This window comes from Tursiops truncatus, chromosome 12 (genome assembly GCF_011762595.2).
Source record: "Tursiops truncatus isolate mTurTru1 chromosome 12, mTurTru1.mat.Y, whole genome shotgun sequence".
Taxonomy (NCBI): Eukaryota; Metazoa; Chordata; class Mammalia; order Artiodactyla; family Delphinidae; genus Tursiops; species Tursiops truncatus.
This window is the reverse complement of record NC_047045.1, coordinates 67,906,051-67,932,734: the sequence shown is the minus strand read 5'-3', so window position 1 is coordinate 67,932,734 and position 26,684 is coordinate 67,906,051. Positions and strand designations below refer to the sequence as shown.

General features: G+C 43.2%; 2 protein-coding genes across 10 annotated transcripts in view; one reads left to right on the top strand and one right to left on the bottom strand.

The window, feature by feature from the left end:
* Positions 1-595: 595 nt before the first annotated feature.
* Positions 596-6,381, bottom strand: LOC141275968 (uncharacterized). Its single transcript, XM_073789312.1, has 3 exons — positions 6,208-6,381; positions 5,382-6,093; positions 596-2,454 (listed from the first exon to the last, which is right to left on the bottom strand). Exons 1-3 carry the CDS (start codon positions 6,379-6,381, stop codon positions 2,417-2,419), a joined length of 924 nt encoding a protein of 307 aa, XP_073645413.1. The 3' UTR covers positions 596-2,416.
* The window catches only part of HIVEP2 (HIVEP zinc finger 2), a 194,481-nt gene continuing 171,740 nt past the window's right edge, over positions 3,944-26,684 (top strand). For 3 of the 9 annotated variants that reach the window (XM_073789668.1, XM_033867788.2, XM_033867789.2), the window contains exon 1: positions 5,730-5,869. The gene's annotated coding sequence lies outside the window, so the exon portion shown is untranslated. Of the gene's footprint in view, positions 5,420-5,729; positions 5,870-26,684 lie in introns of those variants that run through there. The other 6 variants (XM_073789666.1, XM_073789667.1, XM_033867790.2 and 3 more) reach the window with 4 other exon arrangements.

Below are 26,684 nucleotides of genomic sequence, written 5' to 3'. Positions count from 1 at the left end.
GAATTTCTGCACCAGTTTTCACACAAGTCAGTGATTACGAAACTGGTGTCTAATGTAAATAGTAGATACAGTCTGACTTCCTTCTTGGTCATAAGCATTCAGGTGGTTTGTTTTAGAGCTACTGAATAATTACTTTTCATAAGCGACGGTCATCTTTTGAGAACCGATTTGGTTTGTCCAACAAAGTAAACACTTTTTGATGTGTGGCATTTTCATTAAAAAAAAATAACACTGAGCTAAAATACAGAATGTGTATGTGTTTGGATCCTAACCAAATCTTTTGAGATCCCAATTACCCTGAAGAACACTGAAGACATTTATAGGACATATTAAATACTAGTTATATACCTCATAATGTTGAAGGCAGCTACTATAATTCTAAAGAAAATAGCATTTCATTCAGAGGCTGCCCAGAGTTTGAACTACATCATAGTTTCCACATCCTTTCTGATTTGGAGTAGTTTCCCCAAATAGGGCCATATTATTAGAAAAAAAAATTGTATGCTCATGCCAAACAGGGTCTGGCATTTTACAGATACATTTGTGTAGAGCAAGATTCCTTGCTCTGTACCCCAGGTGGCCACAAAGAAATCAAGAGGCCACGATTATTGGATGCTGAGAGGAAGAAGCGTACTTAAACTCACATAATCTGGAGGCGAGTAGAAACAGAGTTGGAACGTGGTTGTGGTGTTCAGCCACCACTTGTTCCAGGAACACATTTCGTTTAAATAAGGGAAGTATAGTCCAGTTTTGCAACGTTAATAGCTGCCAGTATCGCAAACCTTTTTTATAGATTTATCTGAGGGAATGGCATGCCAGTTAATTCATTTTGCACAGTTTTCTGGAGGTATTTATTACAGAGATTTATATAGAATGTATAGTCATAAGGAGTCAGCCACATCATCTTGACCCACTTCCTTACTTAAAAAAATAGAGAAACCAAGGCCAAAGACTTAAGGAAACTAGTGGACACCTCCAACCCCCGATACCTAACTCCTCTTCTTTCCTTTGGGAACTTGTCTTTCCATGAGGACCACATCCCCACTCCAGGGAAAGATATGACCAATCAGATCATCCCATCACCCAGAGCTCAGTGATTGGTTTAGGTGCAAGGACTTGACTACTAAGGCTGCCTGAGCTATCTGGGAAGGTCTTTTCCTACTGGGGTTGTTAACCTAGGAAAACAATAATCTGGGACTGCTGCCACCACCCTGCAGAATGTTTGTCTGAAGAGAGAAATGAAGCAGAGAGACACAAAGAGCTGTGACAGGAGAAATGACTGAACCAGGGTAACAGCATTTGAGCCTCAGGATCCCACTGAGTTGGAATTTAGTCCGTGAAATTCTAGTTGTGTGAGTCAGTGAAGTCCCTTTCATTAAGCTAATTTGAGTTGAGGATTGAAACTTGCCAACTGAAAGAGTCCTGATTAATAACATGGCCTTGCCTGGTTCTGGAAGCTTTAGGTACAATGGCTCCTGGTACCCAGTTCTCCTGCCTGGGTGTATCAGCTTCCGTGCTCTGTGGCAGCAGGTCTCAAGCTTTAGAATGGATAAGTGTCAACTGCATTATCTGTTAAAATGCAGATTCCTGGGCCCACAAAGGTTCAGGTTCAGTGGGATTGGGTGGCAATGGCCATAAATCTGTCCTTTTTCAAGCTTTTTCCTGAATGAGAAAAGTCCTTACAGTGGCCTGGGAGGCTGTTCTATTCACTGGCTGTCACATCTGTTCCCATCACACTGTTTCTTTAAGGTCCACAAACATGCCAGGCTTGCTCTGGTCTTAGAGCTTTATCTTAGCTGGTCTCTCTACCTGAAAAGTTCTTTACTCCAGGTCTGTCCACTGCTAAATCATTTCCTTCAAGTCTTGGCAGGAATGTCACTTCTCAATGAGTCCTATTCTGACATTCCTATTTAATACAGAAACACCCCCCCCACCCCACACATATCCTTTACCCTATTTTTGTTTTTCCCTGTAATTCTTTTTATCTTCCGAAGTTCTCTACCATTTATTTCTTATGGCTATTTTCTATCCTGTTCCTCCTCCATCTCCTTTCCCCCCACTAGGATACAAGCAGAGATCTTTCATGTGTTCACTGATGTATCTTAAGTATCTTCAGCACATAGTAGGCACTCAATGCATACTTTTTGAATGAAAGTGCTGTCAGTTCGAAGCGATTTCTGACTCTGTAAAAATTCCATACTGCCATGTGGACATTAATTATTTTAATTTCTTAATATCTCATAATCCAGATTACCAGATTTCCCTTTCCTTTGAAACTGAGAAGTAATAAGAAAGACAAGTAATGAAAAGAAAGTTCCTACCTTGTTGTGATACTCCATATGGGTGCCTAGATGGGGTCAGCTATGCTCCAGCCAACCTCACTTTCCATAGATCTCCTTAGGGCTGAGTGCACAGTTTACCAATGCCAGTTTTGGTTTTGACTACAGAAGTTTTCTGGGGAGAGGAGTTTTTCTGTTACCATATTGCCCTTAAATATAAGCAACTAGACAGACATGTGTCAGCATTAGGGGCTGGAGACAGGGATGCCTTTATTTAAAGACAGTGATTCTTCCTAGCAGAGGGGATGTCACCTAGTTTACACATATTCATAAATATTTTTACTTGGGCTTCAACTCAATTCAGGCTATCTTTCTTTAGTGCTTGATGATTTTGGAACAAGGCAGTAAGAATCAAAGTTTGACTCATGACTGTCTTTAGGGGTCTTAGGTCATCAAAACTGATGTCTATTTGCTTTTTTAAAAAAAAATATTTAAACGAATTACCTAAATATCCTAATATTCACATTATACCACTTAATCTAGTCCTTTAAAATAGGCATTTAAGATTTCAACTAATATTTATTCTTGTGAAGCAAAACGCTGCTTGCTACCTTCCTTGCTCAGTTTCTGGGAGCTTGGGCAGCTGCTGCTGTGTGTGCTGAAGGGAAATTGGATTCTTAAAGAAAGTGCTTAATCTTCTCTATTAAGCAATTAAATAAAATGGGCTCTGGGAGTATGTAGCAGGTGGGTTTGGAAGTGAAAAAAATGTTCGAAAATCACGTTTTGCGTTTTAAGTGGACGTTTTAAAAATGCAATGGCGTACATTTAAGAGAAAATGATGAGGGGGGAGTTTTTATTAATTGCTTCAAGTCAAGAAAGGCTGAATATTAAAGAACTTATACAATGAAAGGAGAAGCCGCTTAAGTGGAAGTAGGCCCTGAAGTTAAATGAGATCAATCTCAAAGGACACAGTGCAGCTTATTTCAAATAGTTCAGATTTTTCTCCTTTGAAAAAAAAGTATCGATAAAAAAAATGTATCACCGGTTTATTTTGCAGAGTCGCCCTTCACGGCTATGTCGCCATTGCTCGGGCACCTCAGAAATACACTGATTATAGGTCGAAATGAAAACAAAACAAAAACGAAACCGGCAGTGCTATTCTCGCAGTCATTAAAGGGGCTGTCCTTTTAATGCACTCGCTTTTAATGAAAAGGGAAGGGAATATTTGATATGCCTTGACATTTGGTCCCTTTCCGCGAAATCTGAAACTTGAGACGCAAAACATTCCGCAGTTGTCGGTGAAATACCTGCCTTAAAAGCAGAACCACAGTGAATGTCTTTGGCCCGGAATTCCAGAGACTAATTTCCACCCCTCCCACGGAGTCACCTGCTCAGGGGGAACCCCGGCCAGAAATCCGGGTCGCGCCAGGTCAAATCTTGCGCGTCTCTTGTTTACTCCGCCCGGGGCAGGGCGGCGGCGCGGCCGCTGGGTGGGGAGGGCCGTTTCGGCCCGCGGCGCCCGGGCACTCGGCTCCGCTCGGCTCTGCTACTTGGGCGCCCGGCAGGGGCGGCGCGCAGTCCCCGCCCGGCCCGGAGACCACCCGGACGCGGCGCTCAGGGCGTCCGCTCGGCCCCGCGGCCCCTCACCGCGGTCCGGCCGCCGCGGCCTCCCGGGAACCTCCCCCAAGGGTGCACACGAGTCCACACAGGCAGGCTAGCGGCTCGAGGGAGCCCCGGTGTCCCCCGGGTGTCGCCGGGCCGGGGAGGAAGCCCAGCGCCCCGGCCCCACTCGCCTGGGATTCCCCCGCCCCCTGGCCGCGCTCTCCCCGCTCTGGGTGTGATTTCACTCGCGTCCCTTCGGAGGAAGGGAAGCGCGCAGGCTGGAGGCGGCTGCTCGCCCCAGGTCCCAGCGCGGCCCACCAGGAAACCGGCAGCTGCTCCCCGCGCCGCTGCCCAAGCCGATTTGAATACCCCGGCGAGGGCGGGCCGCGTTCCCCGAACTGGGTGCGCCCAGGGAGCCCTGAGGAGTGACCCCGGGGAAGGCAATGGGGGCATTTCGAGCGCGTGAAAAGTTCGTGCTTCCGCAGGGGCAAGGGAAGGGCTACTAAAACACTTTGCAAAGCTCCAGAAATGCAGCCAGGAGCTACAGTCTGATTTTGTTTTTCTTGACCGATAGCATAAATGTGAGTAGAGGCGGGGGCGAGGGAGAGGAAAGGAATCAGAGGTACCCGGACAAAATCATAAAGACAATACTAATTATTCTATAATTCCGTGTGTCTTCGAGACAGGGAACTATCATCTGGGGAATAGGGAAGATGGGGGTGGGGGGAGGAGGTTTCCACATCCCTAAAGGAAATTCTCAGGCTCCTAAAGACGCCCAAGGTTTTTTTTTTTGCAAGACAAGTAGAGACCGGCTCTCCGGGGAGATCCCCGACCGGAGCGAGCGGGAGCGCGGCCGCGATCTTCCCGCCCGGAGCGGCCTTGGCAGGGCCCGGCCCTGCCCTCCCGGTCGCCTCCCTCCCCAGTCTCCCCGCACGCCGCTCAACCCTCTCTGTTCGCCGGCTCCAGACTGGTTTTTCTGGTTCAGCCTCCCTCCCTGGGACGCGCTGGGGGATCCGATGACGTCGCTGGCTGAGTCTCTCCCTCTTCCTCCCTCCCTCCCTCCCTCCCTCCCTCCGCCTCTCCCCCCGCCCGCCCTCGCCGCGCACTCCTCCTAGTAACTTCTGTTCGGGGAGGCGCTGCCAGGAATAACCCGGTGCGTCCACAGACCGGGAGGGGAGGCGGCCGCTGCGGCTCCCGCACGCAGACTACTGCGGCCCGGGCCTCGCGGCTCCCTCCTGAGCCCGGTGGCCCCTGCCCCGGGCCCATCTCCGTACCGTGTCAGAAAAATAAATAAAGGGAAGAGGAGCCTGGGCAGGCGGTCGGGATCGCTTCCCTCCCTCCGCGCCCGCCCTCCCTCTGTCCTTAAGGAAATGCTACCAGACACCCCCCACCAGACACGCTCAGCCTTGGCGAGGAGCGGCCGCCGCGGCAGCGAGAACAAGGGCACCAGGGGGGTTTCCTCCCCCTCCTCCTCTCCCTCCTCTTCCTCCTCCTCCTCACCGTCCTCCTCCTCCTTCTTCTCAGCGGTGACTTTCCAGGTGAGCGGCCGCCGCTGCTGCTGCGAGGATCCCCCTCGCCCGCTTGGGCTCGGGCCGCCGCGTCGCGCCCTCCTCCCGCCCCTGTCACCCGGCGGCGGCCGGGAGCTGACAGCCGCCCGAGGGGCTCGCGGCCCGGAGGCTGGCGGCCGGCGGGAGGTGGGCTGGAGGTGAGGGGGTGGAGAGGAGGCGAGCGGGGCGCCGCCGAGCGCTGTCTCTCCCCGCCGGAGGAGGGTCTCCACAGGAACATCTTCGGTGACTGTGGCACAAGTCTTGGCCAAGTTGTGTCCTGGACGTTGAAGCTCCCGGGAGCCCGGAGCAACTTGGAGGGTCTCCCGGCCAGTTAACCATATTCCTGCACGTCTCGACTTTGGGGTGCTGGGTGCAGCCTTGGGGTGCGTGGACAGACCATTCGGGCGAGCAGAGCGGCGGGAATCTAGGTTCCTCGGCTCGGTAAGTGGCCTCGGCGCGGTGTTTTTCCTGTCTCCTTTAGCATTAGGAGCTCGTTTCACTTTACACGAAATCGCCTCCGCCTGACCCCACGGCCCCTCCCGCCGCGCGCCCCCGGCTTCGGGCGGGCGTCCAGAGGGTGAGGGTCGGAGGGGGCGGGGATGGGGGAGACCTCGGGAGGGGGGTCCGGCGCGTTGGGAAATGCGGGGAATACCCTGGCCGAGGAGCTATGCAGATGAGGGGACGCTGCTTTGCGTAAGGTCCTGGGTGGGGGGAGGAGGGGGGCGGCGCGGGAGCGCTGGAGGCAGGAATGTGCCTGGTTACTAATGAGGGACGTGCACCGGCGTGCACCGCCGGGCCACCGCTGCGGCTGCCGCGGCCGCCGGCCGCCAGTCTTCAGGTAGCGGGGGAGGGGGCCGCGCGGCGCTGGCCGGGGGCGGGCGGCCGGGCGGCGCGAGGGCCGGGCCGCCGGCCTGCGGCCCAGCGTGCGCAGCGCAGGAGCCGGCTGTTGGCATTTCGGCGACTCCTTTCTCCTCGCGAGCGAGGAAGGAAGGAAGGAACGAGAGAAGGAAGGAAGCGAGGAAGGAGGGGACTGACTCGATGGAAGGTTCAGGCGGAGGCGCCCTCGGCTTGCGGGTGCACCGGCCGCAGAACGGCTCCCTGCGCGGCGGGCTGCCCGGGGGCGCGCGGAGACGGGTGGGGGCGGTTTGCATGCGTGTTCCTCTGTGCGTCTGCCCGGGGACCGGGAAGGGACATGTGTGTTTGGGCTGTGCACTGTGGGGAGCTGGGTCTGCGCCTTTATGTCTGTTCCCTGAAGTGGGTGGAACGTTGGCCCGTTCCGGGAATGTTCCATGACGTGGTGCAGCCACAGGAAGGGGGTTAACGAGGGGCTCTCTGCCGCGGCGGCTCTGCCGGCTGCTATCAAAGCAGATGTGCTGCCGCTGCTCCTCCTCCTCTCTCACCTCCCTTCACCCCTCCCCCCGCCTTTCCATTCTGAGCGTCTGGTACTGGTAGGGGTGAGACAGGAAAACACTGCTGGGCGGGGGGTGGGGGTGGGGATGGGGGTGGGGATGTGTGTGTGGTGTCTGTCGTATTTGGTGGGGGAGACTCCAGATCTGCTCTGCCAGCCCAGCTGTTATCACAGATCGGTGCGCTTTTTACGCATGTGCCTCCCGTGTCCTGTCCCTCTTACATAACACATCCAGTGCAGCAGAGGACACGAGAAAATGCGACCCCAGCCCTCCAAGCCCAAACTGGGTGAGGGGATAGAAGGTCAGGAAGTGTCCCTCGGTGTTGTCCTTCAGGGACGTGGCTCCAGTGGGGGAAAAGGAGGGGGGAAGGAGGGTTTTCTTCAAGTGGCTCTTCTCTTGTCTGACTTGAAAGCATCTAAGTAAAAAGGACCGCAGGAACTAGTCCTCTCTAATGGGAAAGCTTTTACATGCTACACCGAAGAAAAGTGGGTACTTTAACCTCGGGAGTGCAGAGAAGAGAGAGGGTCCTTAATAAAGGCACTCGGAGGAGATGGGCAATAATACGTGCGGGGTAGGGGGCAGTGGGGATGGCTTTGAGGGGACCGGAGGATTCCCCTGATAACAGATAGGTTTCGCTGGAGGGTTTAGGACACCTGTAATGGTTTAGAATTCGCACAGGAAGCGGAGTGTGCAACTGACATTGCAAAAGCCTTACTCTCTGCACAGTTACTTAGGCCTAAAATGAACATAAAAAGGCTCGTTTCCGGTACTTTCATTATAGTGGAAAATTTGAACTGATTTTTCTCCTTCCTTTTTTTTTGCCATTTTAAAAATAATTCAGTCTACTTCCAAATTAATATTGGTACCCTCCCCCATCCCCAAAGGCTAGACCTGGGTAAGTCACAAGAGAACTGTGTTTTTCTAGCATGCTCAGAGCCCTAGTCAAGGGCTATTGATTTTTCTCTTCAGTACAGTTGTTTCTTCTGTAGTGCATAATCAAGCCCAGAAATTACTTGAAATATTAATAAGATACATTTTAATTAAATTTGCAATGATCTGTCCTCCTAGAAAAAGTCAGTTTAACTTTATTAGAAACATTTCCTCTAGTGATATAGTAATATTTGGTGATATTTGTCCTTGAGGAAATCAAGTTTTAAAAAATATGTGCATATATATTATGTGTAGTATATATTATATATATTATATTCATATCACATACATATATCAGAATTTGCAAATGTCCTGTGCTTTTTCACCTTATAAGAGTGCCAAAGCAAAATTTTAACCAAGAAATTGTGTAATGAGTAGATTGGTTTTGATTTTTAGGATATAGGCCAAATAGTTTATCAAGACAGAAATGCCCTCCACGTGAGTAAAATGCATATCATTTTCATTATTCAGACAAAATTCCTGTGGAAACCAAGAAGTCATGGTACCAGATGAAAACTGTGCATTTTCATTTTGAGGTGAATGGGATTTACCAACTCGCCTTAATGATAGTGTGCTTCAAGTGTCATAATCCTTTTGACCACTAGGTTTGAAATGCAGTATATTTCTTATATACAGAAAAATGTTATATTACAATGGTGAATCTTTTGAAAATTGTCTGAGTTTCTTGCTTTGAACATAGGTCAGGTATAAAGCAAAATCTGCTTGTTGGAGACTATATTTCTGTGATGGTGATTGTATTTTATGTGGTTGGCTTTATTAGAGACTGCTTTTATTTATGTAAGGGTATTTATGATTAAACTGATGTGAAATTGATTTGGGGACAATGTTGAGAATGGTAATATATTAATGATATTACAAATTAAGATATAAGTGATTTTTAACTGGTTAGATCCTTGTGGAGGTCTTTGGAAAAATACCATTAGAATAGATAAAACATGTCTATATTTCTCTTAAACATGGAATGTAAAAGTGAATTTACTATGTATATATTATCACATAATGAAATCGTGCTATTTGACTACATTGAAAGATTAGCCGGAAGAATCTTTTGATTGATCAGGCTCCGTTTACATGAGATGTGTTTACAAATGTTCTTGTTACTATGAAACCAAAACAGAGACAATGTGTATGCAGGTGTTCCTTGTGGAATAATGGTACATGTGTCTGCTTGAGCTTTTGGCCCTTTGTCACTGTTCAAAAAATTAGGCTGAATCTTTTACGCTGATTCAGTCTCAAATGAAGAATCTTTAAGAATTTACCAGTTTTGTTTTTTGAAGCAGGACTTATTTCAACAAGTAGCAACAATAAATAACATGTACTCTATCTGTGTTGGTTTTAGATTTTTGAGTTATCAGTAATTAGCTGAAATTAATCAGAAAGCTTCAACATACGGAAAGTAGCTTTAAAGACTTATAGAAAATGTTATTTGGCGTGGAAAGTGTAATCCATTAAGACAGGGGATAATTTAATACCTGATGTGGTAATTATTATAATAAGGGGAATGTGGCTAAGATCAACTGGGTAGATGGTGGTGGATCAAACTAATCACCTATGTCTATCACAAATAAACACTGTTTTCATGTTTGGTTCATAGTCAACATCAATGGAACTCTCTGTAGGTCTATGCAGTAGACCTGTAGGAGAAATGGTTTGCAATTTAAATCTCCACCTGACAATTACAATTTAAATCTCCACCTGACAATTACAGTGATATGCTTCTGGTTAATGTATTTATATATGAATTCATTGTGAATCCATATTTTGGCTAAAACTTGGTAGGTAAGTATTGCACCTTTTTAAGTGATATTATAAAAAGGAGCAGAGGCAGTTTTCTAACTCAACTCAGTGGACTTCAGATTTCATAAGGAACTTCAGACCATGTGTGTGGCTTTGCTGTAACCACAGGGGCAGAGCCTTCATTAATCTTGAGTAAAACTATAGTGAATGTTCCAGTGAGTCTTCTCAAAGTTTGAAGTTGTGGGTGAACACAGAAGATGGGGGGAAAATGGGAAAACTTTATGAAAACAAGATTGTGCTTGTTTGAAGCAAATTTTGTAAGTGATGTAATTTTCTGTTTGTTCCTGATATTTGATCACAATCAAAAGCATTGCTTTCTATATGCTATTTATGGCAACTCTAACAAAAAGGAGGTTATAAATCAGTATTTGTAGCTATGAGATGGCTCTAAATAATTTGGAAAAAATATTTCAGCATTTTGTCTATTCCTGTGAAGCAACACCCAGGTCTTTGTTTACAAGGAGAGGACACAGCTTACTTGGTCTGTGCAATCTTTGGTTTCTCTGAGGTGGATCATGGCTACTAGCATGAAGTTAGATATAGGACTATACCGTCTTAAACACTGCATTTCGAATAGGATCAGAACTGCTTGATATTTTGTGTCACTATTGTCCTGGGCCAAATAATGTGCTGCTAATCTTGACATATACTCCCATTACCCATCATGTGGAGTGTTAACTGTGATGTGTGATCTATCCCACAAGTGTCCATAATGTTAGATTTCCTAACAGTTACAAATTTGGAGTCTGACCATTTGACATATTTGAAGAAAGTGCTTTGGAGAGAAACGATGGAAATGATGTTTGTGTGCCTTAAGACAATTCTGGGCAGAAAGCAGGTGGGGTTTGACCTACCCCTTCGGTCACAAGATGGCTGGATGTAAGGTCAGGAAGTACTCAGGGATGTCCAGCATTTTTGACTTGTCACTTCTAATCTTAGCCCTTTCTTCAGAGTATTATGACAGGTGCCCTCGTTGTCTTGATCAATGCAATTTATTCGTCCATTCATTCAACCAGTATTTACTATGGGTCAGGCCTTGTGCTAGACACCAAAGGTATAATGATGACCCAGACCAGAAAAAGAGCTTGTAATCTAGTGGGGCTGACAGATAGCAATCATGAGGTTTGTTATAAGTACTATGGAAGAAATGTAAAGGAGTGTATAACAAGGGGTCTACCACCCCTGTCTGGGAGTGAGGAAGAGGTCTCTCTGAGGAGGTGATGTTTGGGCTGAGACTGCAGGATAAATAAGAGAAGAAAAAGGTAGGTGGGGAGAGGGAGCATATTGTACAAAGAAGAAACGATGCAAATGCGCCGAGGTTGGGGGATATACAGTGTTTTGAGGAGTTGAAAGCAAGCCAGTGGGGCTGGAGGGCACATAACAAGAGAGGTAATGCCAAGGTGAGGCCAGAGCCTGTGGGCATGTTGACCACATGAATCATTATCTAACTTGGCATAAATGGAGACTGTCCTTGGCACATCAGGGCAGGTGATGACCCTACTCTTAGCCATGTTAGAGACTGATCATTGGAGAGGGAATTTGGGGGGCAGGGCCTAGAAGCTGGAGGAGGCTTATGTATAGCATGTGTCTTTTCACAATGCTTCCACATAAATGACCTCCCTGGAAATTTGTTATGATTTTATGTGCTGACATTAGTTTGAGGGGTTTAGTTGTATAATTATTTGCAGATAATTTTTTTTAGGAATAAATAATTTGTTTTAAAAAGTAATTATTTGGGGCTCCAGTTAACCAAATTGTCCAGCATCATTGATTCAGTTAATGAATAACTGCAAATTCAAAAGTCTCTCCAAGGTCACTGTGAGAAGTAACCGATTAATCTCTAGAGCCCTGCATGAGCTGGGTCCGTATGATTCTAAATAGCTACTAAAACAGTCAATTCCCCAGATAATTTGTCTACATTTTTGCAAATATCAGAAAGTTTAGAGAAATTTGGATGTGATTTTTTTTACTTTCCATATGATGAGGAATCAGTGTAATACATACGAAAGAGTATGAAGGCAAAGAATAGAGAAAAAGAGGTTCTTGAAATACAGCATTCCTTTATGCAGCCTTGGACTAATATTCCATTTTGTCAGCTGTATCATTTAACTATTTTCTCCCTGTTTTAAAATTTATATAATGTAGAAAATTCTATTTAGGTGGCAGAAAGGGTATGTAGTAATCCCAAGCCTGAGCTGTGGAGTCATACTGGGCGTCAGAATGAGTAACTGACAGAATAAAAGGACAAAGATCCCTGACTGCAAGAATTTTACAGTCTAGAGAAGGCATATGGCTTCTAAGTAAACTTTATTAAAACTTACTAGTGATTTTATTTGAACTAATTACAGAGTCACAGAAGGTTATAAAAGTACTGCAGACAGGTCCTATGTACTCTTCACATGGTTTTTTTCCCAGTGGCTGCCTTCTAGAATGAGAGTATTATACCAAAGCAAAGAAATTGATATTGTTATATGGCATGTGTATACTCCTATGTCTTGTTACCACAGGTATAGATTCATGTAGCTACCCTGCTGTCAAGAAACAGAACTAAAAGATGTTCCTTGTGCTGCCTTGAGGAGGTGTGGATATAGATCATACCTATCTCCTTTCTCCCCACCATCCCTAAATCTAGACAATAATTAATTTGTTCTCCATCTGTGTAATTTCTTCACATTAATAATGTTAAATAAATGGAATCATATAGCTACAGCAAAAAAACAAACAAAAAAAACCCCCCAAAAAACAAGTGAAAGCAGTGTATAAATGAAGGCATATTTTTTTCCAGCAAGAAAGATTAGAAAGTCTTTATGGGAAGACGTGATTTTTTTGATTGGGGGCCTTTGAAAGTTGAGTAGAATTTCAGTGAGCAAAAAGGGAAGGGAGAGGGGCTTCCTTGGTGGTGCAGTGGTTGAGAGTCCGCCTGCCGATGCAGGGGACACGGGTTCGTGCCCTGGTCCGGGAGGATCCCACATGCCGCGGAGCGGCTGGGCCCGTGAGCCATGGCCGCTGAGCCTGCGCGTCCGGAGCCTGTGCTCCGCAATGGGAGAGGCCACAACAGTGAGAGGCCCACGTACCGCAAAAAAAAAAAAAAAAAAAAAGGGAAGGGAGGGCCCCAGCATAATTTGATCTGAAGTCGTGGGGAATAGTTAAAGTTACGGGAGGGAAAGAACAAGGTGAGCCTGGGAGGGCATATTGGTTCCAGATCCTGTGAGGCTGTATAGCCCTCCTAAGAAAGCTGGATTTCACTTAAGGTTTTTGAGCAGAAGAGTGTTGCTATAATATGTATGTTTTAGAAAGATTATAAGGGTATAGGGGATACTGCAACTAAGACCCGGCGCAGCCAAATAAATAAATAAATAATTTTAAAAAAGGGTATGTGAGTTGGATATCTTGGTAGCTAAGAGGCAGTAAAATTCCTGTAACGCCCAAAAGAGAAGTAACTACTCTCTTACTTCTACTTGGTAGTAGATTGATACTAGTGCCTAGCAATAGGAATTCTTTCATCCTGTTAATGGACATATTTAAAGCACCTTATAAAATAGTAACAAGAGTGATTAAAATATTTTGATAAACATGGCCAAATAGATATGGCAGATTGTCACTCTGAACGAAATTTTAAGTACAGTGCTGCATTACAAGTACAGTGCTACTACAAAACTTTTTACTCCAGAAAACACTCATAAATATAATAGTGAAAGTTGACCATCAAACACCAACTTATAAAAATGGTTATACTTAGAATTACAAGGTATTTGTGTTTTTAGGTATAAATATTTAAGAAATGAAGAGATGATTCATTTCATGGTTCATTAGAATGCTGCTTTTATCTGATACCCAATTGTGCCTAACGCACGACAATACTGGACAGATAGCCTACTGCAGTGGATTTGAAAAGCAGTGTTTTTTTGACAAAGATTTATTTGGTGGTTTCGTTTTCTCTGAAAAAGAAAGCAGGAGCTCACTGAAGCTCTTATTATTTGCATTGTGGCAGATTCACTTAATTTCAGAAGCTTAACAAATAGATGGGACTTTTGAAACTAGGCAGTAGGTAAATGTAGACACACCCTCATTTGTATTTGCTTGGGGATCTGTAGGCATGCATGTGTGTATGGGCACGTGTGTGCACGTGAACACACACATATACTAATCTTAGAAAATCATATGTATTCCGTGAGAAAGAAAATTTTGATACGTAAAATACAGCATAGTAATTCTCATCCTCATAGTCGCAGGAAGTATTTCTTTTAAAATGGAGATTAGGTCTAATTCTATAAAAAGAAGATGATAGGAAAGGTAATTTAAATTGGAAGCAGCTTTGTTCACTAAAATGCTACATTCATTTGAAACATGTTTTATTTCTTTTGGAAGCCAGACAACTAGTTTAATAGTGTACATGTGAAACACTAATTGGGCTTGTTAATTGGATGCAATTAAACTGAGGTTATTTTATACTGCTTAATTGTCTGACAGTGACATGCGTTGCCATGCCTGTGTAATGTGAGGCAAAAATGGGGGGGTATAGTGGGAGTCGGGGGCGGAGGACGTAAGGTCTAGTTGTGTCTTTGCAATTAACTTTCCGTCAAAACTTGGAAACAGGTCGTTTTAAACTCTCTGGACTTGACTTGGAAATGGAAAGGATGGGAACAGATGGCCTCTAGAGCCTCTTCCAACTCATATTTTATCAGTTTATAAATTCTACTTTGTAGTTATAGAGAATGCAGTGTCATTATATTCAGTGATTATGGTATTACAAGGATGAACTAAACACTTAAAAAAATCACCACAGTGCCAATTTAGCAAATCCGTTAGAAGGAAAGGAATTTAGGCTTGAAGGGCACTTAGTCTGTGCAGGCTTCAGACCAGGCACTCTCCAGTAACAAACCCGAGAAGATTTGTTGCCATATTCATGGTTACACTTAAGGAAAGGGAGACTCAGAAAGGTTAAGTGGTTTTTGCAAGAACACTCTGATAGTTGGTGGTGAAGCAGGATTTGAACTCAGGGCCATTTGGTTCCAGAAACGTTTGGTCTTTTCACCATTCCATGCAGCATAAGCAATTGTTTACACATCAAAATTATTTCAAAAATTAAAAAAATCGTCAACGATTTTATCCCTTAGCACAATGTTCTCCACAACAGTTTATGCACATCTGCCAGTGGGAAACGCAGGTAGCCCTAGGGGTTAAGAGCCTGGTTTGAAGTCACACAGAACTGGGTGAATTCCAGCTCCATGACCAGCTGGGAGAATTTATGAAGGTCGGTTACCTTTCCGAGGTTACAAAATGAGGATGATAATATCTGTTTAAGGGCCACTGTGAAATTTTTATGAGAATGTGTATACCAATCTCAATGAGCACACAGTAAACATTTGATACCTGGTAGCTATGATTACTATTAAGAAAAGGTGAGATCAAAAGAAATGACAATAAAAGACTTACATTTGATTGAAATGGTTTAAGAAATGAAGTCAGAAGGCACTTGTTTTTCAATAGTTAACAAATGCAAATAGCAATTAAAGTTCGGGGTGTTTTTCCTTTAGCTCAGCCAGTGCTACACTAGTGAAGTGAACTAAATTCTCTGATTCTCTGTGGATCATCCTTCTGGAGTTTTTGGTCTAAAAATAGGCTTTGAGGCTGGAATTACCCAACTTGAACTTCTAGGTAAATTGCAAGAGCCAGAGAGTCAGTATTTACCCCTGGGGCCTTGGGCTTTCTTAGGAGACCAGCTAAACTGTTCATGGGACTGCTGACTTTTATTGTTTGTTTTTTTAAACATCTTTATTGGAGTATAATTGCTTTACAATGGTGTGTTAGCTTCTACTTTATAACAAAGTGGATCAGCTATACATACACATATGTCCCCATATCTGTTCCCTCTTGCATCTCCCTCCCTCCCTATCCCACCCCTCTAGGTGGTCACAAAGCACCAGCTGATCTCCCTGTGCCATGCGGCTGCTTCCCACTAGCTATCGATTTTACATTTGGTAGTGTATATGTGGGACTGCTGACTTTTAAACAAACACTTATTAATTCAACAAAAACTTATTAAGCACCTACTCTGGAAAAAGTGCTATTCTAGATACTGGGGATTCATCAGTGAACAAAATAGTGAAAAAAAAAATTCCCTGTCCTCATGGCGTTTACATTCTAGTGGACTAATTTAGAAACTTTTTATGGCATATTCAGCCACTGTACTGCTTTCTAGTGTTTTTAGGAATTTCTACTTTTTAATTGGGTCTCTCAACCCAAATAACAGTTATAGAAGCATTGCAAAATCTTACTAAATCAATAATGAAAATATCCCATTTATTATATATATATATTTTTTTTTCTTAGTAAGGTAGTTTTTGAAGAGGTACTGTTTTTATATGACTAAATATTATAGCATTAGTTTTTCTGGTTTTTTGTATTTTGGCTGTGCCGCACGGCTTGTGGGATCTTAGTTCCCCTATCAGGAATTGAACCTGGGCCCTCAGCAGTGAGAGCACGGAGTCCTAACCACTGGACTGCCAGGGAATTCCCCATAGCATTAATTTTTTTTAAAAAGTTCCTCTTTATGGTTCAGCATTTCCCCTCTTCATACCTGTAGAATTAGGTCCTGGCTATTTTTTTATGGGGAGGAAAAAAAGATGGTTTACAAATGACACATATTGTAAAATGCATTGCTAAGCTTGCTAAAGTGAAGCGATGACCACAAATTATATTTGGAATGTGTATTTTTAATCTTATTTAAATGAATTTTTCAGTTTTTAACTGATAATTTTTGTTATAAAATTTCTAGTGGGTTAGGATGGTTTACACTTTTACAAAAGTGTGGTAAACACAGTGCGTGGTATGCAGTAGGCACACAATAGATGTTTGGTGAATGCTTAAAGTCATAATTCTCAAGAAGCTTACTGTCTACATGGTGAGAAAAGACATTTGACCCAGTGTAAGAGAAGGGGTCATCAGAACCACACAGGGCATGAAGTCCTGCTCTCCCACACACCCAGTCCATCAGTCTGCTCACCCTTAACTGCTTCTTCGGTTTTGTAGAGAAGTTCTCCAGGAAACAGCTGCCTCACCGATCCACGCTGCGATCACAGACACTTCTTGAAGCCATAGTCAGCGCCTCCTTGGGCTCTGCACTTCCCGTTTTGTTTTTATAGCCAGGGCACAGATGGAGTCATCTTGAGGTATTTTTTTCCTACAGTTGGACAGAGAAGTTTAGAGTTGAACTGGGATTCTTCTGTACAGGACAGTTTTCTTTGGATGTCTTTTGTTCAGGGTGCTCTGAAAAGGAAAGCAGTGTGAGGATGGTCATTGCTCAGGAGGGTGGGGTGTGAGGAAGAGTTGTTTCTTGGTGGGCCTGCTTGGATGAATTAGCAGAAAAGAGAGAGTACTGTATATATTCCTTTCCTCCTTTGAAGACGCTTGCCCTATGGAGGCAGAGAAAAATGAAGAAGCAAAGGCTGGGGGTGAATCTTTTCCTCTCATTTGAAGCTAGTGATGAAATCTGGCGTTGCAACTCAGTAGTGGCCCATGGGACAATCCTGATGGCTGGCCCTGAGACTTTATGGACAGGTCATGGGAAGTTCAGCTTCTCATTATGCAAGGAACAATTATCAAACTTTATTCTTCTTTTTTCTCCTGATGCTTACATTTTGAATAATCCCCATTTCTCTAAGCAAGGGAAAAATCCAGAGTTAGAAACATTGAATTAATTCTCTTTGGGAGAAATAGAGATTTTGGGGGGTAAAATGGGGATTTCAAATATCTCTTGTGCCCACATCGAGAGGGTGTGCTCATCAGAGCCCACGCCAGGGGTGCAGAGGACACCAGAGTGGCTGATGGGAAACCCTGATCCCCACTAGTCTATTGCTTGCCTCATTATTGATTTTCAGAATGATTCAGGCCAAGTGACTGTACCTCTGTTATATTTCACTGTTTCTTCATCTGTAAAAAATGAAGCATTGTTTATAGCACTGCCCTGCCTCCTGGGAACAGAGCAGGGTAACAGGAGAGAACTGGAACTATTTTTAGGATGTGAAGCAACACTAAGTTTTGAGAATAATTCAATTGTTGAAAAAAAATCTGATGCACAGCAATACATTTGTGACAAGGGTTAGTAGAGTGTTCTTGAGATAATTGACTGCTATTGATGCAGTTTATCACAGGCATATGTAACTGTTTTCAGAAAGATCATGGTCAGTAGCTCCATAGCTTGCTGTAATATCCCCGATGCATCTAAATTTTGCGTAGGTCACTAATGCACATGTGTAAAAATGTCGAGATAGTTATACCCATGTGAAGCAAAAGAAAAGGAGTCCAAAGACATTTGTTTTTGAATTTGTAATCTGTTTACTTCTTCAGATGACCTCACTAATATTTACGATGAACTTGTTGCCCAAATTTAATCAAGTGTAGCTTTTAAAATGGGCCAAGTGGCTGAGAATATTCAAAATGACCTTTAAAAATAAATCACCTGACAGTGTAGAATATAGCAAATAATGGGATGCTGTGTGGAGATTAGATTTTTAAATGGATAAACTCCAAGTTCGTTCGGTCATCAGTTGACTTTTGTCCATGTTTGGTGAGAATTTACTAATGTTAAACCTAATAGTGTCTGAAAATAGGTATGATGGATATTAATAGCTGATCTGGAAAAAATTTTACGTTCTAGCTAATAATCTCAGGAACTTATATTGTGAAGACATTGTCCTCATAATTTGTCTTTCTTTTCCTATATTCTTTTGGGTTATATAGAATGGGAACAATGAGAAGTAAATACAAGACATTTTGAAATTAATAACAAAGTTTTCCTGGCTTTGAAGCTTGCTGTGATTATTGTAACCTTTCTTATAGCTGTAAAAGCAGTCAGTGTCTAACAGTATATTTAACATTTGTCATCTCCTTTAAGCCAACTGGTTTTGGTTTAAGTTTCATAAAAAATTTTTATAATATGCCACAAAATTGTGTAAATCAGACTACTGTTCTTATGTCTGACATGTAAGTATTTCTGAAAAATGAGGCAATGAGACGGGTAGGCATGGGGAAATGGGATTTTGAGACTCTTTTGGAATATGCAAGTGGCCTCCGTCCTTATTCAATGGAACCTCTCCTTGTGCTTTTTTCCAGACAGGTCAGATCTTGGTTTTGAACAGGCTGCATCTTCAGTATCAGTTTAGTGTTTTGTGGGAAATTTTACCTCTTCCTGTCACTCTGATACAATGTGTGGTACTGCAGTGATGACTTATTTAGGGCATCCCTTAAAGTGCCTAATTTGAATTATGCTGGTTAATTTCCTTAAGGGTAGGATCTGATGTATTGATTTGCCAAGTGGTGACAGGACACTTTGCAATGTGAAGTCTTTCATAGCATTTCAGGATTAGAGAAAACCATCATTAAATCCCCAACTGAGCAAGTAGAAATCACTCAGGACAAATCACCAAGGACTGCCTGCATTTGGTCTCTGCTTACACACCTCTTCCTTTCTTAGGGAGGCCTTTTCCACTCTTGGACACTTCAATTTATCAGCAGTTGAGCCCTCTGCCGCTATCCAGAGCAAGTTTGCTTATCAACTTGCATGACAATCTTACCATTATTTAAAGATAGCGATCATGTTCACCGTAAGTATTCTTTTCTCCAGGCTAAATATCCCTAACTCCTTCAGCTAGACCTCTTATTATGTAGTTTTCATTTTTATTTTATTAATTTCTTTAGGGATCAGGCTATTCATTTCTGGAATTTACTCCAGGCTATTTTTTTTTTTTTAATGAATCCTCAAAAAGAATTACTTATCTTCAGTTACTCTTCAGAATATACCCTCTTGCCAACTGGCTTAGAAACGTTTTACAGAAAAGGCCTAGACATGTTTGCTGAGACTTACAACTGGAACAGAGCAGGAATGTCTAATAATATAATACAAACCTATTTTAACATATATAATTTTGGAGGTCCTGGCACGTGTAAGATATATGGGAATATGAAATAAAGTATAAATAGAGTATAAAATATAAAGAAGAGTGTTTCACTATTCTCATCATCAAAACTTTTTTTTAATAAACTAAACTTAAATAATAATTAAGGCGAGCTTGGTCAGTGAAGGCAGGTTATAAGCAGAGGGGTTTTTAACAAGCGGTTCCCTTACCTGCTGTTCTTTAAGACAAGCTCAACAATTTCTGGTAATCACCAGTTTCTCTTAACCCTATGGGGCACGGTTTCAAACTGTTTACACCTGTGAGACTATCACTACAATCAAGATAGTGAACATAATCCTCACTGCCAGAAGCTTTCTTCTGCCCCTGTGTGTCATCATCAAAACTTTGACACTTTACTATATTGAGGGAAAGAACTATGCAAAGGAAGCCATAATTAAAAGAAGCAGGTTAAGTACCACAAGGGAGGCATGTATGAAGTATTAAGGTGCAAAATCACCCCTGGCTGGGGATATCCAGAGAGGCTACCTGGGAGGAGACGCTTTAGATAGGCCTTGATGTTGACAGGCACCAACCTGGGAAAGTGCCAAGAGTGTTTTCAGAAAAGCATCTGATTTGAGGGCAGCACAAAATGCATATTAAGTGAATGTTGGTGAAAAAGTTAGAAAGGTTGGGGTATGTTGTCTGAGGGCTTGTATTTCAGCCTAAAGAGTTTGTACCTAAAATGGTAAGTAGTGGTGGGCATACGTACTGTAACACACGGAGAGTCTGGTTCCCGATTTGGGCAGTTCCATACAAACACAGTTAAATGAAACAGATGAAAGACGTGTATGTGAAAACTTCTATGCAGAAAATCCTACTGCATTTGTCAATAGTTTGAAGTATGTGTATTTTGCATAGGATACATATTGGCTTTGAATTAGCATATTATTATTGCAGTCTTGGTCCCAGGAGCCCAGAAATCTCGAGTATAATGACTTTAATCATAAAAATAAAGCAAATATATTGCTGGTGGACACGCTGTTATTCACACCTGTACCAGTTATTCAAACCTGTGCCAGTTATTCGAACCTTTTCTACTTCCCACTTTTTGGCCATAGAAATGACATGCCATACTGATACTAAGTTTAGCTCAAATGGTTACCACTTTAATATAAATTAACCTTTTCTTCAATTTATGTTTTCTGTTAATTGAAAGTGCAGATATAGAATGTTGGGAGGTACGTCCATGCAGGTGTATTACTTTTTTTTTTTATTTTTATTTTTTTGGCGGTACGCAGGCCTCTCACTGTTGTGGCCTCTCCCGCTGCGGAGCACAGGCTCCGGACGCACAGCCTCAGCAGCCATGGCTCACGGGCCCAGCCGCTTCGCGGCGTGTGGGGTCTTCCTGGACCTGGGCACAAACCCGTGTCCCCTGCATCGGCAGGCGGACTCTCAACCACTGCGCCACCAGGGAAGCCCCAGGTGTATTACTTTTAAGAATATTATCTAGACAGTACCTGCATGGGTTTTGTTGCATCTTAATCACAGTTTGGAGAAATATTCTTAATTTAGATCTAGCTTGTCTTTAGTGTCCATGAGAAAACTCTCTTCTTTTAATTTGCCTGCACAGATTGCTTATTAATCCACATAATGAATAGGAAAGAAGGTGGGTACCTAGATGGGGGCATATTTCATAGAACAAGTGGCACTGTATGTAGAAGTGATGTATCAGACAATAACTGAAAGTTAATAACTATATGTTACTGAAACAAAGGTTATCATTTTCTGAGTGGGCACTCTGACTGTGGAATCCTTGTAACCACTATGGAAAGTAGCTTATTATAGATTTAACTCTAGTCACACTTTTAGTCTCTGAGGAAGTACACAGGATTTTGTGAGGAACTAGGAGAGAATAAAAAACTACGGTGTCGGGCTTCCCTGGTCGCGCAGTGGTTGAGAGTCCACCTGCCGGTGCAGGGGACGCGGGTTCGTGCCCCAGTCCGGGAAGATCCCACATGCCGCGGAGCGGCTGGGCCCATGAGCCATGGCCGCTGAGCCTGCGCGTCCGGAGCCTGTGCTCCGCAACGGGAGAGGCCACAGCAGTGAGAGGCCCCCGTACCGCAAGAAAACAAACAAACAAACAAAAAAACCTACGGTGTCGTAATAAAAGAATTTGTCCAGTTCACTAATTTTTGATCTCACTTTAGTTCGTGTGGGAGCCCTGATGTCCCAATAATGTGCTTGACGATAGGCCATGGGGGCACTTAAACTATTATTTAGACTTTATCGAGGGCCAATTCTGAGATATTAAATGTAGATGGAGGCTGGAAAAGGAAGGGTGTTCTTAAGCATTTGAGTGCTGCATAAATATATTTCCATTTGAAGAAGACGCTAACTTTTACGGAGAGCCCGAGGGTATGAGGTGATGATTCCTCCTCTTGCTGTCGTCTAGAGAGAGTGAACCACCTGTAGGTTCTTGGACTGTCTTAGTGCTGTCCTTTGTATGGTTATACAGTCTTGAAGAGATCAAGGCACTAGTCATTTGTGCTGAAGGCCACTTAATAAAGAGAAGGTTATAATTCGGGGGGTGATTTGTAAGAAAAAATCATGGGGCTTGGAAATACGGAAGTAGAAAAATGGTCTTACTGGAACCAGATTGTGAAGCATGTAGGCAGGTAGGTTTTTCAGGAAAGGTTTATTCGTGTGTGTGTGTGTGTGTGTGTGTGTGTGTGTGTGTGTATGTATGTGTGTGTTTAAAAAGAGGTTCTCCCTTTATTCCTGTACTTTTCTGTTCACTCAGTGAGCTGTCCTCTCCATTGGACTGTGCTTCAGATATTTCATTTTGAGCCGGGCTCTGACCTGGGAAAGTTCTGGCTCTAGAGGAACAATGCAGTCCTACAGTGTGTAATGAAATAGGATGTGACCTGACAAAGAAGAGCGTCCTGATGATTTTGTTACTGCGTTTTTTGGGAGCCAGTTTTCTGGGAAAACAACAAATGACTGGCAGATGTCCATTTGAGAAGAAGAAAGACTCAATATTGGATATTATGAGAGAAGGATAAAAACTTAGGATGCCTGTATATTTTTAGAGATGCCAGCTTGTGAGACAAGTCAGTCTTTCACAGTCAAGTTACATCAAAGACTAGTCAGAGTCTAAGAAAATGTGGAACCTCTTGTCGCAAACTGGGATCTCAAGAAACATGGAGACCCAAACAATTACTGCAGTAACTCACTATTACTCTCATCTCGTCACTACACATCTAAGGGAAACCAATCCTAAATGAAATAATGAGTTTTAAAAGAATTAACTTGGGAAAATTCAAGTCTCAATCCTTTTCATTGAATGAAGTGATAATACATTTTATTAAGTTGGATTTGTTCACTCTCATAACATACTTCAAAGCACAAAATTGGAACATTTAAAAATTTTTTTCTGGCAGTTGCTAAAGAGAAAGTCTAAAATATGCTATCCTGCAAAACATCCTTTTATCCTCACAGTCTACTTGTTCTCTTTCATGATATAAAAGAGATGCATTTGAAAATAGCACCAGGAACCTAAAGAATTCATACTTTATTATTATGGTTTATATTTTCAATTATATGTTTATTCACAAGTTGATTTATTTTATTGCTGTCATACTGGTCTTCATATAAGTCTATACTAAATTTATGGTAATACTGATTTCCTTTAGTATGTAATTAGGATTATAAAATAGGGTGATTTTTAGTCATCCTTCTTTTATTCTTTCCAAGTGTCATCATCAGCAATTAAGTATAAACCAGAGAGCATGAACTTTGAATAAAATCTTCAGTGAGCTTAGACAGTATTTGGGCAGTTACTTGCAGCTTGTGGAGTGTTAATTATATACCATTGACAGATGATTGAAAGAGTAAGTAAAAATATGTTCTAATCAAAAACACGAGAATCACTGCAGTGATTTAATGGATAAAAGGATGATTGATATGAGGAGAAAAAAGACACAAAAAAGTTGATGTGAGATCACCCAGCAGACAGACAACCACAGCAGTATTTCCTAGGATCGAACACATTTGGAAACACTGTTACAATGGAGAATCCTTTGATACAACTTGGGAAGCCTAGGGAAGTTGTTTAAAAGTTGCTGTATTCAAACTAAGTAAATAACAGTTTGATTATTTCCCAGGCCTCTCCCAGCACTCATATCACAGAGGCGCTGGCTACCAAGCTAGCCTAAGAACATCTTATGTAGTACAGAAGGGGTGGTTTTAGTTTGGAGTTAGGAGTATGGAAATAGGAAGGGTTTGCTATTCCTTTTCAAAAAGATTGGAAGGAGCCCATCTGAGGTCCGTACATCTATGCTAGTCCTGTGTTCTCTGAGCCAATTTCTTGATAAAATGGGGATAGGGAATATATGTGAAATAAATGTTAATTCTAATAAACTGTGCCACTTTGATATTATTAGGTGATAAAATATCCCATTGTGTTATTCAGATGTTTGGAAAATAGGACAGCAGAAGTTCTCAGGGGCTTTGGATCACTTTGAGTAGAAGCCAAGGTTACCTTCCATATTGCCCTTACTACATGCCCGGATAGGACAACTAACATTTACTAAATCGTAAAGTCTTTCATGTATGTTTAAAACGTAAAAAAAAAAAAAAAGAAAACTTCAGTAAACTTAAAAAAATGTAACTTCTGGGAGTTCCCTGGTGGTCCGGTGGTTAGGACTCAGCGCTTTCACTGCTGTGGGCCTGGGTTCAATCCTTGTTCAGGGACCTAAGATCCCACAAGCTGCGTGGCCGAAAAATGAAAAAAAGTAACTTCTTTATCATGGAGGGGTAGAGCTGGATGATGAACTTCATGAAAGCATCAAGATGATGATTTGTAAGTCTTTAGATTCATTTACTTGTGAATCCATAGGTTACAATGCAGTGCACATTTTCAATATCATGATTCTTTTAGCAGCCTAAAAATAGACTTTATTTTTTTAGAGCAGTTTTAGGTTCACATCAAAATTGAGTGGAATAGGGCTTCCCTGGGGGCACAGTGGTTGAGAGTCCGCCTGCCGATGCAGGTGACACGGGTTTGTGCCCCGGTCCGGGAGGATCCCACATGCCGCAGAGCGGCTGGGCCCGTGAGCCATGGCCGCTGAGCCTGCGCATCCGGAGCCTGTGCTCCGCAGCGGGAGAGGCCACAACAGTGAGAGGCCCGCGTACCAAAAAAAAAAAAAAAAAAAAAAAAAAATTGAGTGGAAGAGAGACGTCCATATACTCCCTTGGCTCCCATCCACCTCTTCCCCCTCCTCCTCCCCTCCTCCCCCCAGCACGCCTCCTCCACTATTAAAGTCTTGCACAGAGTGGTACATTTATTACAATCAATGAACCTACAATGACATGTCATTATCACCTAAAGTCCATGGTAAAGCCCTAAATGTTTAAATTCCATGTCCTGATGTGAAACATTGCTTAGTTCAAATGTTAAAGATATTGGCACAGTATAACATCTGTAACATTGATTCACCAGAACAGAATCTATAATTTGTTAAGCTCATTCACTTTTTATTTAAAAATGATTGTACAATACCTTATGGTCTCATTTTTAACCCTTATTAACCTTAAGTCACTGCTTCTCTGGAAGTACACGTGGTTGTCATCTGGTTTGTGGTTTGTAACTAAATGGAAGGCTGGAAATTTTGGATAAAGGAAACTTTAAAAATCACCATTATTTTTATATGAATAGGTAATTTCCATTTTAAAACATTCTGGCCAAAAGTTTTGTGTGCCATTAAAGTGGATATGTACAAGACTGATTCTTAAGAGACTGATTTTTTCAAATATTAGATGAGATATGATAACTTAGGACCTAATAAGTAAAAGGACTTTATATGTTGTGTTTAATAATGAAAACGTTCAGAATATGCTTTTAGAAACGTCTAAGGGGTGTCTTCTTGCCTTCTTTGACCTCACTGGAGCTGTGCAGGAGAGAACTGTTCTTTTTCCTCTTACAACTGACAGTTACTTGAGGAATCCACAAACAGGAGATGGCAAACGAGGAGAAAACATAATTGCAACAACACTGACATGCTTTTCACTTTTGATTATTTAAAAATAATCCTACTGGAGAAAAAGTCATCTTGGGGGAAATTACGTGAAAAATTAAGAAAAGAAACTTGCGCCAGGAAACTGCTTCCTCTGAGCACCTGGAAACCCACGCCTTTCCCCTCACTCCACGGAAGAAGCAGGAGGACGAGCGGCCGGGCCAGGCCGGGCTGGGCTGACCCGGGCAGGCGGAGAAGCGGCTCCCGCGCGGCCCCCGGCGCCGGGGTCCTTGCAGTCCCGGGGAGCCCGGGCCGCCCGCCCAGGAAGGGGCTGAACTTGGGCCCCCCGGGCCGCTGACACCCGAGAGAGTGTGAACGCGGTGACGTCTCCGCCGGTTTCAGCTGCACAACAGGAAATGCCCTCGGCCTCCCCGCTTCCTGCCGGGAGAAAGTGGGGCTCGTGCTCGTGCTCCCGCTGCGCCGGCCCAGACCTAGTTTCGGGGCTGCGGCGCCGCCGGCTCCCCCGGGGGCAGGGCACCCTGAGAAGGCACCGACTTTGCCAAGGCTCCCTCTGCCGAGCCTGCCTGGGGACTCCGCTGTGCTGGAAAGGCCGGGAGATTGGGCGTCACAGGCCTTGGGGGCGACCGCGGCACTTGCATCATAGAGAACCCCGGTCCGCTGGACCAGAAGCCTTGGGGCGGATAGTGCTAAATAATGCTGGCTGCAGAGGGCCTGAGCGGACTTGTTCATTGCCTTGACAGAATGTACCATCTTTCTTTTTACAAAGCCCTAAAGGCAACCTCTGGTTTCACCCTACTTCTGTCACCTTTTTACTTTGTTGTGGAAGCAAAGATAGGATGTTTAGTGCAAAGCACAAGCGTCGTGCCCTTATACTCTTCGAGACAGAATCATTACAAGAAAACGCAGTATTTATGATTTTCATCGTTGTTATTTAGGTCGTGAATCTTATTTGAAAAAATGCTTATGATCTTGTGAATTTAGGAGCAGTACTGTGGCCCTGGATTTACTATGCTCAAATTATAGATGCAGGGTTTTTTTGTTTTTGTTTTTTTTTAAACTATTTTTCTACTTTTTTTTTTTGCTATAGATAGGCTTAAAAAATTGAAGCCAAGCAAATCCAGCCTTTTTAATAACACGTGTTTTACTTTGCATTAATGATCTTTTGAGT

Coding starts and splice junctions, on each gene's coding strand:
- LOC141275968 (XM_073789312.1), bottom strand. CDS start 6,381: ATGCCAACAGCCGGCTCCTGCGCTGCGCACGCTGGGCCGCAGGCCGGC. Junction 6,094..6,207: donor TGGCCCGGCGGTGCACGCCG/GTGCACGTCCCT, acceptor TCATCTGCATAG/CTCCTCGGCCAGGGTATTCC. Junction 2,455..5,381: donor GAAGAAGGAGGAGGAGGACG/GTGAGGAGGAGG, acceptor TCCTCTCCCCAG/AAAACTTCTGTAGTCAAAAC.